The sequence below is a fragment of the Hemiscyllium ocellatum genome, chromosome 19 (genome assembly GCF_020745735.1).
Source record: "Hemiscyllium ocellatum isolate sHemOce1 chromosome 19, sHemOce1.pat.X.cur, whole genome shotgun sequence".
Classification (NCBI taxonomy): domain Eukaryota; kingdom Metazoa; phylum Chordata; class Chondrichthyes; order Orectolobiformes; family Hemiscylliidae; genus Hemiscyllium; species Hemiscyllium ocellatum.
In genome coordinates this window covers 47036480-47056372 of record NC_083419.1, presented here as the reverse complement: position 1 = coordinate 47056372, position 19893 = coordinate 47036480, and the positions used below count along the sequence as shown (strand labels likewise).

At 39.6% G+C, this 19893-nt stretch overlaps 1 protein-coding gene across 5 annotated transcripts in view; it reads left to right on the top strand.

Moving 5' to 3' along the window:
- The window catches only part of erc1b (ELKS/RAB6-interacting/CAST family member 1b), an 850092-nt gene that overhangs the window by 75996 nt on the left and 754203 nt on the right, over positions 1 to 19893 (top strand). For 4 of the 5 annotated variants that reach the window (XM_060839426.1, XM_060839427.1, XM_060839429.1 and 1 more), the window contains exon 6: positions 18915 to 19082. In XM_060839426.1, coding sequence (XP_060695409.1) covers positions 18915 to 19082 — 168 coding nt within the window. Of the gene's footprint in view, positions 1 to 15231; positions 15316 to 18914; positions 19083 to 19893 lie in introns of all 5 variants that reach the window. The other variant, XM_060839431.1, reaches the window with a different exon arrangement.

The window sequence follows — 19893 nt, the reverse complement described above, 5'->3', positions numbered from 1 at the left end:
CATTTCTGGAGGCTTCCCATTTTCCAGCTGTCCCTTTACCTGCGAACATCTGCCTCCAATCAGCTTTCGAAAGTTCTTGCCTAATAACGTCAAAATTGGCCTTTCTCCAATTTAGAACTTCAACTTTTAGATCTGGCCTATCCTTTTCCATCATTATTTTAAAACGAATAGAATTAAGGTCGCTGGCCCCAAAGTGCTCCCCCACTGACACCTCAGTCACCTAACCTGCCTTATTTCCCAAGAATAGGTCAAGTTTTGCACCTTCTCTCGTAGGTACATCTGCATACTGAATCAGAAAATTGTCTTGTACACACTTAAGAAATTCCTCTCCATCTAAACCTTTAACACTATGGCAGTCCCAGTCAATGTTTGGAAAGTTAAAATCTCCTACCATAACTATCCTATTATTCTTAAACAGTGGCACCACGTTTGCCAACCTCCAGTCTTCCGGCACCTCACCTGTGACTATCGATGATACAAATATCTCAGCAACATGCTTCCAGTAATTGCATTTGCTTTTTAAATTTAAATATTTGATAAAAATCACAACATATGAAATAAATATAGGAGAGATTGTGAACAAGTGGTGCATATTCCGAAGCTACAATGTTATAAATGTTGGTTTCTGATTAACTGCTGACATTACTTGATTGGGGATTGAGATGTTTCAGTCAGTAATTCTAGTAACTCTCCAGCTTTTCTCAGTATTATTTTCTTGCCTCTTGGCTTTGTGCTGCCCCCAGATTTCCTCCTCATGAGATTTTGCTGAAGATTGTTGATATTTTTTAGAAAGGCAGACCAAAAGGTAGCTGATTCTGAAGTCTTTTTCTCTCCTTCCCCTTTTAGGGTAGGTAAGCTGTCAGTGAGACTCATTAATTATACTCATACCCAACACAAAATCTAGAGTCTTGAGCATATAATCCAGTGTGACACTTCAGCATTTCATCAGTACTGTAATGCTTCAGATAAAGTGTTCAGCCACTCCCCATCTATCCTTTAGGGGATGTAGAAGATTACAAAGCATTATTTAAACAAGAGAGCAGGAAGTTCTGGTGTCCTGACTAACTGATTTATCCCTCAACCACTAGTGGTATGTCAAATTTTTAGTTGTGTGTTTTATTTCTATTTGTGAGATTTCTGGTATTAGTGAACTGCCTACAAAGCAGACTACACTTCAGAAATATTTAATAGGTAGTAGTGAGTGTTAGAATGTCCTGAGACTGTGAAGGTACTGTTTAAATGGAATTCCTTTCATGCTAATACTGAGATAAAGATTACCCACTAGAGACATGGTTGCATGCTTTCTCTTTTGAAAGATGTTGAATTTGTTAATTTAGTATTTAATAAGCATTGTTGAATTTGGAACAAATAGTAAAGATACAAAGAAATATTGAAGCTAGTTGAGTAGATTACACACAACACCTTTTGCATTGCACTGCAGTTCTCCTATTGGGAATACATACTGAGAACTTTTTGAAAAATATACTTTTATTAATTTTTTCTTTTGAATATTACAACAAGTACAAAACCATGCAATTCAAACCAATATTAAAATGCAAACCCACTAAGTACATAAATAATAACTAAGCTAAAAAAGGAAAATCTTAATAATAATAACCATAACACAGCTCAACAAAACAAAGCAATAGCCCTTGGTTATAGAGTGCGTAAGTTTATACATATTCATATGTTCGTAGTTCCTCCCCAGTGGATACCAAATTCATTGCATAGAGTTGTCATGGCAATATAAAGGCTCTTATTAGTATTGTGGACAAATCTGTACCCGGGTAGTCCAAAAAGGGCTGCCATGTCTTACAGAAATTCTCAGTTTTATATTGCACCATACTCTTAATAATTACATCCAAGGGGATGTGCTCCAGGACTAGCTTACGCCAGCCCCGGGTGATTTTCCGGACACCCACCCTAATAGAATGTTCTTTCTGGCACAGAAAGTGAGGATACTGAAAAGCCTTTTTTTGTGTGTGCATCGAATGAAAGTGTATTAACAAAACGCAGAAGAGGAGACACTGGGTCCACCTCCACCTCCATCCCCAATACTTCTCTATTTCTCCTACCACAGTGCTCCAGTATGCCTGCAGTCTGTGGCAGGACCAAAGACAATGAGTAAGCGTGCCCATGCTCACTTTACCTTTTGGACTCATTGGAGATACTCCTGCTTTAAATTCTGGGAGATAGTCTGGGGCCAGATGAGTACTTTGGAGAATCTTTAATTGCAAGGCAGGGGTCCTATTGCAAATTGAGCTCCTTCTTGCATTTTCCCAGATATCCTCCCATATTTCAAAAGAGATTTCAACATTGAATTCCCTCTCCCATACCTTCCAGAACCATTCAGTCTCGTCCAAAGGACCTTCACTCAATAGATGATAAAAGCCTCTAACAGATAATCTATCCTCAACACTTGACATCCTCTTCTCCATGTCGGACCGATAAGGATCGCTGAGAAATGTGGTCTCTTTTTGTATGAAGTTTCTAATTTGAAAGAAACAACAAAGGTCACTACTGGGCATTCATATTTGAGTCAGCTGGTCAAAAGAGGTCCCTACTGGGCAAATCATATTTCTGAGCCAGCTGGTCAGAAGACATCAATATGTCCCCTTCAAATAAATCACCCAGGCAAGGCATGCCCCGAGATGCCTATGGTTTATACCCAGAGTCCCATCATCTCTGGCTGAAAGCCCAGCATATCAACTATTGGTGTCAAAGATGATGTTTTGGAAATATTGCCCTCACCCTGATGCACCACCCTCCGCGACAGCATTGGCGACCATTGGGCCACAGCAACACTCCTCAACTGCTCCCACTCTGCCCAAGAACCGCACACCAACAAGGGGGCATCCCTCCTGAGATGCTTCAATGTCCAACCAAAGTGAGCGAGGATCCCTCCAGGCCCACTCACCCACGTAAGATAGCAAGGCGCCCAACCAACAGTCTTTGATGTTTGGGTGGCCCACTCCTCCGAGTCTGCAAGGCAACTACAATCTAGTCAATTCAATGAGGGGCCGCTCGTGATACCAGGTTAACGAATGAAACCAGCCGTTAAGTCTTCTAACTATTTGCTTAGTGAAAAGCAGAGGGGGCATTCGCATAGGATACAACAGGTGGGGGAGAACGTTCATTTTAATGAGGGCGATCCGACCTAACCAAGAGATCAGAAGTGCCTCTCCCATCTACAAAGGAGCTGCTTGATTCTCTCGAATAAATGGGCAAAATTGGTTTTAAATAGCCGATCAAAAACAGGAGTAATAAATATACATAAGTAGACAAAGCCCTCCTCAACCATCTGAAGGGGAACCAAGATCCTCTCTCAGGATCAGGCACTCTCGGGAGACCACCCATGGACATGGTCTCCGACTTGGCAAAATTGATCTTTTAGCTCAAGAAGCCTCCAAATAAAGTGATGCATTGCATCAGGTGTGGCACTGAGACTGTGGGTTTGACACGAAGACAAGAATGTCATCCACTACAGTGTGATCTTACGTGACTTCATCCTCACTTCTGGAGCGGTTATATTGGGATCTCTACATATTGCCTCCGCCAGTGGTTCAATCACCATTGTGAAAAGCAGTGGTGACAACAGACCGCCCTGTTGACTGCCCCTACGAATATTGAAATTGTTTGACTGTACACCATTGGTGAGGGCTGCAGCAAGACGATCACTATACAAAACTTGATGAAGGTCTCTCCCAGGCCAAAGCTCTTCAAAGTATGAGAAAGATATGCCATGCGATCCTGTCAAATGCCTTTTCCGCATCTAAGGAGATCACCAATACCTGTACCGATCACTGTTGACATAGTTGGATCATGATAAGTAACTTCCTGACCTTATCCATCAGTCTGCGACCTTTTTGCTGCTCCTCGGATGCTGCCTGAACTGCTGTGCTCTTCCAGCACCACTAATCCAAAATCTGGTTTCCAGCATCTGCAGTCATTGTTTTTACCTTTTTATGAACCTTGTCTGGTTCTCCTTAATGATTGAGGGCAGTGCAATTTCTAGCCTTAGTGCCAGAGTCTTGGTAGGATTTTGAAGTTGACATTCAGGACTGAAATGGGTCTCTAGGAAGTACAGTCCTCCGGGGCCTTCCTTTTTTTAAGAATGAGAGAGATGTTCACCTCTCCTGGAGATGGTGTCGAGGAGGCCACGACTATGTAATTCATTAAACATAATAAGTATTGACCTTGACAACATACTGATAAATTCTTTATGGGACTCACTGGGGAGCCTGTCAGGACCTGATGCCTTCCCAATATGGAGCTGCTTCACAGCCTCCTGCGCCTCTTGCTCTGACAATGGGGCAGTCAGGAGAGACTCTTGTTCAGGGATCACTCCCGAAGGTCCAAATTCTTAAAAAAAAGACTCCATTCTAACCTGCCCACTCTCTCGGCTTTCGGATTGATATAATTCAGAGTAAACTTTCTGGAATGCTGCATTAATCCTTTTAGAATTGTAGGTCAAATTTCCAGTATACACTCTGATTGAAATAATGGCTTGGGGGGGCACTCCTTTTCCTAGCAAGGTATGCTAGGTACTTGCCTGGCTTATCCCCATGCTCAAACAGCCTTTGACTTGCAAATGTAAACTCCCTTTGGGCTGTCCATGTGAGCACGGAGTTCACCATAGAGCATCACAGCGCTTCGGTCTACGGTTTAACCAGCGAGGGCCTGTCAAAATATGCTTTTTCAGCGACTTTCAACATGTCTCGAGCAAGTGTTGCTGCTCACCGTCTGTCACTACTTACTGGCTGAACAGGAAATAACCAACCCCCTAGCATAGACTTTCTCTGTTTCCCAAAAATGAATGGGCTACTGGCCGAGCTTGAATTAATATCTTAAAAAAAGCCCTGAACTCAATCGAAGATAATTCAATAAACTTGCTATCCTTGAAGATGAAAGGGTCCAGTCACCAGTACCTCGAGCCTACCTATCCTTACTCTCAACCATTAAGTACACTGAGTGTGATCAGAAGTAGTGATATTGCCAATTGTACATGATGCCACTGAACCCAAATGTGCTGCAGGGGTCAGAAAAAGATCAATCCTGGTATGGCATTTATGGGGGTTTCAAAAGAAAGTTTCTGCCAGGAGGATGAAGGTGCCTCCAAACATCTATGAACCCCAATTCAGTACACAAATCCCTTAAAGAAGAAATTGGTAGGCTTTCGGGCAATCTGTCTACCATAGGGTCAATGAGACATTTGAAATCCCCTCCTACGATGATATGTTGAGATGCAAGGGTAACCAGTTGAGAAAGTGTGTCCGTCAAGAATTTAAGGGGGTGGGCCGGGGGACAGCAAACATTTTAAAATCCCGTGTTCTTCCCCATGCATCGAAGTTTTAAGGATTACAAATCTCCAGTGTATCTTCAATGCACTCTAATAACTTAAATGGAAGATTTTTTTCTAACTAAAATGACCACTCCTCCTTGTGTTGAAAGATGAAAAATAAACCTGGTCATACCCATTTTGTTGCAGCTTCAAATGCTCTTCATCATTCAAGTGTGTTTCTTGTAATAAGACATCATCCACCCTCTCCTTTTTAAGGCTGGAAAGTACCTTCTCCCTCTTGACAGGTGAATGACTCCCTTTAATATTCCAGGTGCACCATTTAAACACATCCTTAGCCATAACCTTCTATAACATTGTCTAGACTCCAGAGAGGAAGAACTCAAACTACAAATCGCTGAACTTCAATGCAAAGAATCCACAAAACCTAAACACTGCACAGACTAAAATAACCACAGCTAACAAATCTACAAAACGTACAAAAACTATGAAGAGCAAAAACCGAAAAACAAAAAAATTGCCAAAGTCACTGATTTGAGGAATTTACCCCCATTCAAAGGGGAATACCTACACATCCTAAAACCCAGTAAAAATCCCAACTGCCCTCTCGCTCCTCCCAGCAAAGGTTGCACCACACACACTGACCACCTGGTAGAAGAAAGAAAACACCAAAGAACAAAGTTAGTTTGATAGACAAATAAATTAAAAATAAATATGTCGCCCATTCCTTAATATAACTTAGGAATTAAAAATAAATATTCTTTCCATCCTGGACATCATTTCATGCAACTTATTACCAGAAAAGAGATTCCACCAAGTCCTTTTTAAAGACGAAACAACTCTGTTCTCTATGCCCATTCGGTTGTTCAACGTAAGTCAACGTGTCCACAAAGTTCTTCGCTTTCTTTGCGAGTTGAACAAATGTATGGATCCATTGTGATTGATCCCAAGCACCGCTGGATATCATAAAGAATGATGGAGCCCAAGCTCCCTCAGTCTCATCTTGATGCCATTATAGGGCTTCCTTTTCTGGACCACTGCCGCTAACAAATCTTGAGAAAACATGATTTTGGAGCTGCCCCATACCAATGCCTTCGGGTTGTCCCCTGGGCTCAAGAAGCTTCCATGACCCTCTGCTCGTCTTAATAATGATGGAACATTACCAGGATAAGGCATAGGTGCTGATCCGCACCTGGCTTTCCTGCCGCAATCTGGTGAGCACTTTCAATTGTTATCCTTCCCTTCTCAACCTCCAAACCAAGGAACTCCAGGAGCCACTTCTCGAAGAACTCCACCAGCCGTTCATCTTGCGTCTCCTCTGGTATGCCAAGAATGCATAGGCTCTTTCTTCTGCCCCTGTTTTTCAGATCGTCTCCAGATCCAACAGACCACGGACTTGTGTTTTCAGGGCTTCAATTCAGCTTTTGGAGGAGTTAGTCTCTGCCTCTTTCCCTGCAGTCCAGAACTCAAGCTCATTGGTCTGTTTTCCCAAATCTTGCAGCATAGCAGATACAGGAGCCGGCTTCACTTCAATTTTTTTTCCTGGATCTGCTTCCCAGGAGATTTGGCCAGCTCCTCAACCAGAATCTGGTGAGTAAGCAAGTCCACTGCTTCCAGAAGGCTGGGCCGGGGCGTGGTTCCTCCTTTCTTCAGCATTCTCCAGCTGCAAGGACAAAGGTAAGTAGATATTTTCAGGCTTCTAGTTCCTTTGCTATGTTTTACTCACAGTAAAGTGTTAGGGATGGGTTCTGGCTCTGTCGGATTGATGTTGCAGTATGGAGCCCAGCAAATGCGATCCTAATAGGATGCTGCCATCTTGGATTTCCCACATAGTGAGAATTTGATTTTTGTGGAACACAGATATCTTTGTGCTGAGAGCACAATTTGGTATGATTCTGCCTAACAAATTATTAATTTGCGTACAGCTCAGTTATGATCTATGCATGGATCCTTTGCTGTGTACATTAACATAACTGTTTGCTATAACCAGATTAAGAATTTTTAATGTCATGGATACCATCCATGCAACATTCTTTTTCCTCTTACTCTTATCATTTATAACTCAAATATGTATTAAAGTGCCTGAAGTAAGAGCTTTAGAATGTACATGGACATTCCTTTAAAAAAAACCTATTGTAAAGTTTTTCATCTGCAGAGAAATATTTTATAAATAGCGATTTGTACTGACGTGCCAGTATTTGTGTTGTAACAAATCTGGTGACTCCAGCTCACTCCCTTTCCCCTCTACCTTGAATGTTAATTTTTTTGATCCAGAATCTTTCTCTATTAAGGTGAGTTTTACTAGATACTGTCTTTGGCTGGGACACCTAGTATTGTGGGTCTATGTGTTGATCTACCCTTACAAGTTTCTCATAATCTAAAGTCACCATTCCTCCCTCCCATAGTTCCAAATAAAAATGGATAAAGGTGCTGCAGTTCGATTGAAATACTACTGAGGTATATCTTGATTTTAGTAATAGTCCAAGCATAACACAAAGATAAGAATGGAGATTCTATTAAGATCATGCTTTATGTGACAGGTAAAGGACCAAATGAATGTTTGGAAGTAATTGAAAATCTGTTTCTAATGTGGTCTGTTTTTTGTTCATAGACCCTCTGAACCAAGAGCAATCACCCCTCTTTTTTTAAATAGAAATCATTTTGAGCTATTTATATCAATTAAGTTGTGAATAAATGGCGTAATCTATTACAAGCAACTGCCTCCAGACTTTGCCAGAAGTATATTGGCTCTTTTCTTTGTAATTGTGTTTTCAGTTAATGCAACATATGTTCAGTGCTTAAATTCTTCAAGTGAGGTTGGTCAAAGTCCTGGGTTATTCATATTTCCAGTTGTGATTCAGTTTTTCTTTGGGTCCTGTGTCTGTCTATAATAGCTTGAAAGTTTTTCTGTATGTTGCATGTTATATGCTGGGCATCTTTAACAGAATTTCAGTGTCCACAAGACCACATTTGCATGTTCTATTTCCTGTAATTATGGCTTGATCATGCAAGGTATTTTCGATGATGAGATGGATTGCTTATGTCAACTCCTTTTCAGTGAAGTCTGTTGTAAGTAGTCATAATTTTTAATTAAAGAAATCGCTTTAGGCCGTTAATTTTGTTGAATTGGAACAAATATCTATTTTAAACCAGCCTTATTCACCAGTCATGTGACTTGCTTTTATTTTCTCTCTGACTTGAGAGACTTTGACCCAAGCATCTGCTGACCATGGTTGATGGCATATTTCTAAGATTTCTAACTAACACAGGCACACAGCAGGAATGATCCCATATGGGGCTGAAGCCAAACCTAAATGATAGAACAGAATTCAGTCATGTGTCAAATAGACACCAAAATTTGAATTGAACTTGTTCAGCAAATAAAGAGTACAGCGTTAAAATGATAGGAAAGTCAGGAGAAATGCATTCTCTCACTTCAGTGTCTTACTTTAAATTATGCTGGATCTTGTTATTTTAATACCATAAATGCCTGAAGTTTGGAAAGGACCAACAAAAAAAATCAGTTCAAAGGAAAAGTGTGAACAGTGGGCACAACAGTTTTAATTGTGATGCCTTAACAGCAGACAGTGGTCTATATTTGAGGTACCTGAATCCTGTTTATACCAACACTCAGGCAGTTTACATTTGTCTTTCACTTTGAATTTTCAGTTCCATGTTAGATTTTTGGCTGCCAAGTCTTTGTTAACATAAAACCTTGTGACGAGTTTGAAATGTTGATTGTAAGGAAGCAAACTATCTGGTTTTAAGAGGCAATCAGAGGTTGTGACTTTCAGTTACAACCTTCATGAAGAAAACAAAAGATCCTTTTGTGATATGGTATGGTTGACGTGTCTGGCTTCCCAGCTGGTTCACCTCACTGATAACTACAAGAATTGGCCAATTACAGTTGTAAATCTTTATAAACCTTCTAATGAATGCATTCCCGTTATCACCCATCTATGCTGAGAAGGATAACAGGCACTACTGCTGAAGAGGCAACCGAGAATCTGAGAAAAATCAACTTGATCTTGTTTTACTGCGGTTCTATAGATACGTTTCTTATGGCTGGCTACAGAAGATCATACACATTTGTTCCCTGCATGATAGGGGTAGGGTTACTAGCACTTAGTCACTTCAGCAAAGGAGCATGCAAAATAGGAGCAGGAGTAGGCCATTCAGCCCTTTTAAGCCTACTGCACCATTCATTATGATCATGACTGGTGCAGTAGGCTTCATGACATCAATTCAACAGCCAGTTCTTGCTTTTTTGGGGGCAGGAGTCAGGCAGAAGCAATGGATCTGCTTGGGCAGTTCTGTTTGTGTATTTTGGGAAGGAGATAGAAGTAGGATAGATAGTGGGCGGCACGGTGGCACAGTGGTTAGCACTGCTGCCTCACAGCGCCTGTAGACCCGGGTTCAATTCCCGACTCAGGCGACTGACTGTGTGGAGTTTGCACGTTCTCCCCGTGTTTGCGTGGGTTTCCTCCGGGTGCTCCGGTTTCCTCCCACAGTCACAAAGATGTGCGGGTCAGGTGAATTGGCCAAGCTAAATTGCCCCTAGTGTTAGGTAAGGGGTAAATGTAGGGGTATGGGTGGGTTGCGCTTTGGCGGGTCGGTGTGGACTTGTTGGGCCGAAGGGCCTGTTTCCACACTGTAAGTCTAATCTAATCTAATCTAATCTAGGTTGCACAGGTTTGGGCGTCTATGAACTTGGAGGCAGTGAAGGTCACCAGATGAAACGAGATTAGTGACTGTTGTGGACACAAGGGACTGGTGTTCCATTGTCATGGGTCAGTGCAGATAGGATAAGGTGTCAGAGCTCTGTAATGTGGAGGTCAGGATGCTAGACATCAACACCACCACCCTTTGTCGGCAGGTTGGGTTACAAAGTCAGGATCGAATCTGAGAACGTGGAGTACAATCGGCTCAAACGGTGAGAGGAAAGTGCAGAAAGATTAAGGTGACCATTGCCTATTCTTTTGTCTGTCCAACTGCTGTTCTTTCTACCAGGGCTCCATCTCCACCTACTATTTATTATTCCCACGTCCCACCCCAACTGCAGCATATATCAATCTTTTCCTAACTGCTATCAGTTCTGAAAAATGATCACTGGCCCTGAAACATTAACTCTGTTTTCACCTACAGCTTCTGCCAGACCTGCTGGGTTTCTCCAGCAATGTTTGGTTTTGTTTCTGACTTCCAGTATCTGCAGTGTTTTTTTTTGGTTTATCGTCTCAACAAGGCCAACATAATTGCCACAAGACATCCTTGTGCCAGTACTCAAAATTTTTTGCTGTGAAGACCAGCATAGCATATGCCGCCTTTACAGTATGCTGAGCTTTAGTGACTGGTATACAAGGGCACCCATGTCTTGCTGCACATTCCCTTCTGTCCATTTAGGGCCATTAAGCTAATAATCTGCCTTCCTGTTTTTGATACCAAAGTGGATAACCTCACATATTTGTCCATACTATACTGCATCTGAAGTAACGGTTACTGGAATTTTTGGAGATAATTGTAACTCTACAGATGATGTAGTCCCATTTATAGTCTGATTGAATGGATGAACATATGCACTAAGTCCTCCTTTAAATCTCCTTGCATAATATTGTTTTGATTTAGAGTTATTTATTCTTTAGGGTTTGTTTTTCTGATTAATGATGTGAAGGTGCCTGTGTTGGACTGGGGTGGATGAAGTTAAAAAATCACACACAACACCAGGTTATAGTCTTATATGGAAGCTAATGCTTCCCAGTAAACCTGTTGGATTATAACCTAGTGCTGTGTGATTTTTAACTTTCTGATTAATGTCATGGTTTTCATTTTTGTGTCGTAATTACTGTATGCGGTGAAATAAAACAGCGTTGTCAAGAGCTTTATTTGGGTTGCTTAGGAGATTTGCCAATCACTTGCCTTCTTATCTCACACCTACTCACTCAACACCTTACTTATATCCAGGTAACAAGGAACTGGGGCTATGAAAGATTATAGTTGGGGATTGGATGGTGTGGCAGAAGACATATCTGCCGAAGATTGAGACACCGAGACCTGATCTGAACTCCTCTTTCCTAATGGAAAATAAGTTTCATTTAATGTTGTTTCACTTAAAGTTTCATTTTTAAGGAACACTAAGTTGTGAGGAAGTATTGTAGGAACTACAAATTTGCGGTTGCAGTGTAACTGCAGAAAAGCAGACTAGAAAAGTACTGGCTGACTAGCATATAATACATGTGCATGCACTTAAGTAGATAATTGTTGCATCTTGTGGCTATCAAAAGACGTTTATGCTCTGTTTAATGGACTGTAGACAGCTCTGCAATGGCATGAAGGATCTCATATAGAATAAAAGAACAATCATTCATTAGTTTGCAACAGCGTAGTAACCATCAATTTTCTTTAGCAGTACAGTGTCTGATGGAATAGTATTGGTATATACTTAACTCGGAATACACTGAAGAATTGGTAAAGTGAAAGTGATGCAGATTCAGACTGATCTTAATCTTGAGTGACGAGGACATCTTGAAGGGATTTTCAATTGAAAAAATGAAAAAGAGTCTCAAAAACTGGAAAAGCCTAAGACTTTGAGATTTAAGCAGAAATGGTACTGTGTCATTTGAAATGCCAATGTTTATTTGTGATAACAAAGAAAAACCTAATATTTACTAGGTTAGGGATCAGCTGTGGAGAGAGGAAAGTAGTATTATAATATTTTTCCATAAGACCATCGGATTACAGTAGCAGGCTTTAGGCTGTTTGACCCTTTTGAGTCTGCTTCACTGTCTGATCATTGATCATTTTCATTTGATTTTTCACCAAAACGCATGTGCTTGATCAGCTAGTCGTTGCATCATTTTCTTTCTTATTTGATTTATTCATTTTTGATTTCTGCTTTAATTTTTGTCATCCAAGCAAGTATAATTTTTTTAAGGAAGGAGCCAAGATGACGGCCATGCCATAAATTGGAAAGAACTACAACCTCCCTGATAGCGACCTTTCACAATTACTTTTGAGCGATGCCTATTATTTTCTGGTGTGGCTAATTCTGGAAAAACGTTATGCCCACGGCAGAGCATATCCTAAATGGCTAGATGACATTGGACCACTGACTACACTTTTTTTGTTACTAATGTAGAAATTGACTTGGAACAGACTTTTTTTGTGACAGCATCTGTCACACTTGCCTCTTGGTCAAATTATGATTTCAGCTTGGATATTTATGGTGATAAAGATTGTTTCAATGCAGAAAATTGGAGAAAAAGCTGGGTCATTAAATGAGCTGAGAAAGGATTAGGAAGAATTGTTATTTTTTTGCTCCGTGGTGGTTTGCATTCACCAATTTTTGGCACATTGAAGTAAACAGATGGCATCATACTAGTTTTGAGAGAGAGTTCAAAAAGATGGACAACAAATTGACTAAAGGTATGGAAACTGTAAATGCCTATTGTAAAACAATGACATGTTTCCAGTTCGAACCAAAAAACACTTTGAGAGTTCATCAACTTTTTGATAGGGATCTGCTAGTGCATGATGAAAAGCCAGCACATCTAGGAATAACTTGAGATTGCACATGTAACAACCACTTGACAAGGTAGTTCAGAAGCTCAAAAGCTCAAATTTCACTAAAGAGATTTAGTGTAATGTATTAAATATAAGCAACCACCAGAAGATAGACACCTCCCTCCCTGCTATGCTACAGTAGCCTTCGTGCTCACTCTTACTTTTGGGGCAGCACGGTGGCTCAGTGGTTAGCACTGCTGCTTCACAGCACAGGGCCACGCTTTCAGTTCCAGCCTCGGGCACCTGTCTGTGTGGAGTTTGCACGTTCTCTCCATGTCTGAGTGTTTCCTTCGGGTGTCTGGTTTCCTCCCACAATCCAAAGAAGTGCAGGTGAATTGGCCATGCTAAATTGCCCATAGTGTTAGGTGCATTAGTCAGGGTTAAATAAGGGGAATGGGTCTGGATGGGTTACTCTTTGGAGGGTTGGTGTTGACTTATTGGGCCGAATGGCCTGTTTCCATGCTGTAGGGAATATAATCTAATCTAAAAAGAAAACTCTCTCTCTCCCACTTCCCCAAGGACATGCAAGTCCTGGGCCACCTCCACCGCCAAACCAAACCCAGCCTCCAACTAGAGGAAGAATGCCTCATCTTCTGCCTTGGGACCCTCCAATCACACAGTATCAACATTGACTTCACCAGTTTCTGAATCTCCCCTCCCTCCACCTCATCCCAGATCCAACCATCCAACTCAACCGTCCTCTTGACATATCCTACCGATCCATCTTCCTTCCCACCTATCTGATCCACCCTCCCCACTGACCTATCGCAATTACCTCCCACTTGCATCCACCTATCACCTTCCCAGCTACCTTCCTCCAGCCCTACCCCCACCCACTCTTTATCTCTCAGCTCCGTCCCCCTCCATATTCCTGATGAAGGGCTTATGCCTGAAATATCAACTCTCCTGCTTCTCGTATGCTGCCTAACCTATACTTTTCCAGCGCCATACTTTTCGATTCAGATTTTCCAGCATCTGCTGTCCTCACTTTATCCTTGGTCGTTGCCATGACTAGTTGCCTTGATTAGAAGAAATTTTGTTTTTATAGCCATTTCATAAAGGATCTAACAATTATTTGAGTAAACAAATGTTAAATTCTTTTGTTATTTGGCTAAGTGACTCAAAGTAGAATGGTTAATCAACATTTCACTGCACAGAGTACTGCTGTAGCTATGGTCTGAGATGTAAAGCTTCTGTTAAACATAATCCATTCTCTCCTTCACCCTCTTAGATCAGTTCTCTGGCTTGAGATCATAATGCTCACAATATTCATAATTGTGACCCTTATGTGACCATAATGCTGAATCATCCAGGTATTCATTGCTTGTGTTTAAGCTTGCCAAGGCTGTAATGCTAGACAATAAGAGCAAATTATAGGCAATTCTAATATTGTCCTTAACTGTGCATTCACAAGTTTCCACCGGGCTCACTGGATAGTGATCAGTACAGAGAATTTGGGTGAATATTGATTTCTACTCACGAGCTCAGACACATGGAGGGCAATTGTAAGACTTCTGCTGGCCTGGCTGAGACTGGTTAATGAAGCACAAGTTTAAACTGAGGCTATAACCCATAGTCTTTGACATCTTCAGTGTTCGCCTCACAGGTACTATGGTAATGTCCTTATCCCTGGATTGGGAGGCCCAGATTCAAGTCCAACTTGTTCCACAGGTGTGCAATAATATCTCTGAAAAGTTTGATTACAAAAATAGGTTAACTAATGAAAGAAAAATCAGCTCCCACACCATTAATAATTGTTGAGGTTTCTGTTTGTCATTGCTCACAAGTGGTTGTAATCTACAAATGCTAATTCTGTCAAAATAGTGCAAACTTCTCTGTCATATGGCAAGTTTTTAATGCTTTTGGAGCCCCTTGTGATTTGCATTTGGGCTTGAATAGTAAACAAATTATGAAAAACTTGCTATTACGTAGTAAACTCAGTCAGTTGCAGCTTTAGATATAAAAAATATATAACAACTTCTATCAATTATTACAGCAATAACTTTTGGAAGCATTGTATTCTGTGAAAGAAATTCAAATTCAACATTGTTTATTATTTATATTTTACTTTGGATAAAGATGAACAGAAAATTTCAATTTCATGAACCTTTTCAGTATCCCATATTTGATGCTTGTCACATGCAACAAAATATGCAGATTGTGAAAGATCAAAATCACAGACTTTAATAGTCATTCAGTTTTTGTTGTAATGTGAGATTTTCTTTTCTAAATTAAGTCTTTATTTTATGAACTATTTGGATTTTCTACTCCTATGCAGAATCTATTTAAGTTTATCAGAGCTGATATGAAAACTTTAGGCTCTGCAGGATATAAGTAATATGTAATGACCAATAATGGTGACAATGTTCTGACAGGTAGAACAACTGAAAGAAGAGTTAAATTCCAAAGAATTCCAGGCTGAAGAGCTAAGAAGTAAAGTGACTGTTCTCCAGTTCGAGGTCTCTGCTGTAAGAGTTGATGTTTGCCATGCACCTGACGTTACGAATGCAGTTCTCTTTTATTTCCTTTGGCTTGCTGTGTTCTAGATTAATGCTTTCCTCTCCTTTTAGCTTATTCTTTGTAGAATAATTTTTTATGTTTCTTCTTCCGTCTTTCAGGCTTCATGTACAATCTCTTTCACTTGGCTTTGTTCCTCACTGATATTGTGGCAGTAGCATCCCATATAGACACTCTTCTATTAAATTTATGGATGCAAGACAGATCAAACAATTTCCCTTTTATCATTAATTGCATTGATAACCAAAATTGAATTAATGATCATAGCTAGCATTCAAAAGTGCTCATAGGGTCTTGTGGTGCATCATTAATGTCTCTGCCTCCAGGCCAGAAGGTCCAGATTCAAGTCTCACCTGCCCACAAAGGTGTGTTACATCTGAACAGGTTGATGAAGAATGATTTTAACTGATATTAACGTTATTACGTGAATGCACCTTTTTTAAATGATGCATTATATGCTCGTAGGCCGAACAGTTTAAAAAATGTTGTGAAGTGAAAGAGAATATTGTAGTGTGTAATTGTGTAGAACACACTTATGCTTATGCTAACTGTTGTTGCATTTGATGGACATCCTGCAACATTGGGTTCTAGACTAAAGGCATGATTATAGAAATAAATCAATTTGATGTGTCAACCTAATCACTATAGCACATGGCCTAAATCAATAATAGTCTCTCTTTCTATTTGTATATACAGTATTAGTTAAGTGGAGATTCCCAATTTGTTAAATGCCAGTTCAAAAACTGAAGCATCTTGTTTGAAATGTTGATTTTAAGCTTTGAAATTTAAATCAGATTTCCACATGTACTTATGTGCTCTGATTATTTGGAACAAGGGTTCCACTCTGTTATTATGCCCAATAGGACATCATTAATGCTCAAGGCTTTACAATAAGCATTGACAGGCTGTTTGACTGCGGATACATTACAGCTGAGCCGCCTTTGTCCTTATTTGAAAATGCTGATGTTTCAGGAGGGACCTCTGCTTTTTGATAAGGACTGATAAATTTTGTTAACTTTCTCCCCTTTCCTAATTCAGAGCTCTATTGTATTATTCTTACTGTCACCCACAAATAATACAACATAGACTGGAGTTCAAAACGGATTCTAAGCTGGTCTGTATGACCATTGTAAAAACTCATTCAGTCACTGCAGAGCTTATTGGTTGGAGATTTTAAGAAAAATCTTGTTCAGTAAAAAGTATCTTTATTAAAACAAGTTACTCAACAATGGTGCTTAAAGAACACATCTGTTGTGCAGTTTCTTTTTAATCATTGTCTCATAATATATTTTGTAATTAGGCATCTAATATCCCTTGCCCACTTGCAGTCAAGATTGTGCAAAAAATTGTTTTTTCATACAGTTAGTCACTTTCATGATGACAGCATAACTATGTTAACTTTGCTAATACTGGCTGTTTTGTGATTTTGTTTGAAAAATTGTGTGGACTTGCATGGTAGTGTGATCAAACTTCAGTGTGTATTGATGTAGGTGGTAAGGCAAGTTGTGAGAGGAATGGCAAACCGTTTACAGAGAGATATTGATAGGCTAAGTAATTGGGCAAAAGTTGGCAAATGAGTATAACTTGGAGAAAATATGAAGTTATTCATTTTGGAAAGGAGAATGAAAGAACAATATTAACAGAAAGCTGCAACACAAAGGATGAACTTTTACATGAAACGCAGAAAACTAGCACAGATAATTTGGCAATCAGGAAGGCTGATGGAATGTTGTCCCTTATTTCAAAGGGGTTAGAGTAAAAGAGTAAGGATGACTTGCTGCAATTGTACAAATTGCTGATGAGACTATATCTGGAGTACTGTGAGCAGTTTTGCTCCTATTTAAGGAGCTTTTCATTGAAAGCAGAGCAGAAAAGATTAACTAGGATGATCCCTGCTATGGAGGGGTTGTCTGATGGTCAAAGTTTAAACAGATTTGGATTCTATTCAATGGAATTTAGAAGAATCAGAGGTGATCTCTTTGAAGCATATAGGATTCTTTAAGGGGCTTGACAGGGAGAGTCTAGGACAGACAGCATAGCCTCAGAATGAAAGGGCATCAATTTAAGATTAAGATGAAAAGGAATTTCTTTTCTCAGGATTGAAAATCTTTGGAACTCCTAACAACAGAGAGCTGTGAGAATAGAGTTCTTGTGTATAATTGAAGCTGAGATAGACTCTTGATCAGGAGGAATCGAGAGTTGCAGATATGGGACAGAAACGTGCACATGAGAAAAGTTGGATCTGATCCTATTGAATGGTAGATCAGGCTCGAGGTGCAAAATGGCCTCATATTCCTTTTCTTGTGGAAATAATCTTACCATTCTGTGACCTAATTTATTCAAGTTGAAGCATTTCAATAAATATGTTTTATAAAGCTTACATGATATAAGTTGTCTAAGCTGGCATTTTGTCTACTTGTATTTAGGGTGAAAGGGCAATTCATTTTAGTATGTGACCTCTTGAATTTTGTTTTGTATGGCCTGATTGAGGACTTTTGGATTGCTGTTCATCTTGGCGAGAACATTGGTCCCTGATCATTGCAAGTTAATTTTCTGCACTTAGATTTTGCAAGAATGAATGCTGTTAACAACCTTTCATATATTATTACAGAATGCTGCTCAAACATAGTCTAAACAAGGAATTTGGCTTTTTAAGTTTTTGAAATATTTTCAATTGGATTCATGCAAACCTTTTTAACTGTGTTTCTGATGGTCTGATTCTATTGAGGTGAAGCTAGGAAAGAGAGAATAAAATAAAGATATGCTGACAGAGTTTGAGAGTTGGGAGGATCTTCATCGGTGAAGATTGGGGCGAGTCACCTGTTTCTATATTTTAGATTCCAGTGTCCAAAACAAAATTTAGAAATGCTTTGATGGAATTCTCAGATGTCAGCAGTCATTTTTGAGGGTCATGGAGTAATGGTTTAATCTCATGAACTAGGAAGACTTATGATGTATCATTCTATGACTGAAAGAGAGATCTCATGGAAGAGACCATCTGAGCTTTTTTGACAACAGACAGTATGTATTGTTAGTTTGTAAATAAAAGCTTGTTATTAAAATGTACCTAAGCAATTACTGAGTCATTTGAGAGCCAAGAAGAACTCTTACCACGTTGACAGAAGACAAAACAACTCCTGGTTGTTGGTGGATTTGCAATACTTGGCTTTGTTAGCACAAGTACATATGTGTACTTGTCATCTGTTACATTGTTTTGTATTTTGATCCCTTGGAAGAGTATTTTAGCAGTGGGTTTGATCGGCAGTAATATTTATTTCTCCCAATAGTGGCAAAACTCTTTTGTTTTTGAAATTCTATATAATACTGATCATTTTTCAAATTCTTCTTAAAATCAGATGAACCTGAAAAGCAGTTACAAATGTGTATACTTTTGAAAGCAAAAAAATGTAATTAAACAAAAGTTTATTTATGCTTCAGTTTGATAGTTTAGCATTTTTCTCTATTTTCAAGCTACTTTAGCTTATTATGTCGGCAACATCCCTTGTAGTTTTATATTGAATCAGTGCTTTATGTTCACTAGATTGATCAAGTGAAACAGGAACTTTCCAGAAAGGAAACGGACCTCCTTGCCTTGCAGACAAAACTTGAAATGCTGACAAACCAATTTTCTGATAGCCAACAACATGTGGAAGTGCTCAAAGAATCGCTTACAGCAAAGGAGCAGAGAGCTGCCATTCTGCAGACAGAGGTAAAGTCACTCAACAGTAAAGTCTGAAGCATTGGAATGAATTTTTCATACCTGAAATCTTGTTGCTTGAAATAAGAGTTTCTTTATCCAGGATTTTTTTTTTTCACTTTTGATGGAGCAGGTTTGCTTGAGGAAATAATCTGCAAGCAGTTTTTAACCTTAACTTTGATTGTGTTTACACAGTCAACACTGTTGTATGAAAGGGAAATCTTGTTCAACCAACTTATTGGAGGTCTTTGAAAAATTAACATGTACTGTGGATACAGTGGAACCAGTGGGTGAATTGTACTTAGATTTCCAGAAGGCATTTGCTAAGGTCCAAGATTATTGCAGAAAATAAAAGCTTATGGTTTAGGGTGTTACATATTAACATGATAGAGGTTTAGCTAGCTAATGGGGAAACCAAACATAGGGATAAATAGAAGTGTTCTTCTGGTGCAGTGGTAGCTTCCCTACCACTGGGACAGGAAACCTGAGTTCAAGTATAATCTGTTCCAGAACTATGTAATAACGTCTCTGAGCAGGTTGATTTAGAAAATATGTAGGAATAAATGAATCTTTTTCTGGTTGCCAGAGTGGAATGAGTGGTGTGTCACAGGGATCAGTGCTGGGGCTTCAACATTTTATACATTATATCCATTAAGTTGAGAATAGGACTTGAAGTATAGTTGCTAAATTTACTGATGACTGAAAGGTGGGCAGGAAAATATGTTGTGAGGATATAGAGAGGTTACAAAAGTAGGTAAGTGAAATGGTGGGTTAAATAAGTTGAGACAAAGATGTACAATGTGATTTTTAATTCTCTCAAAAT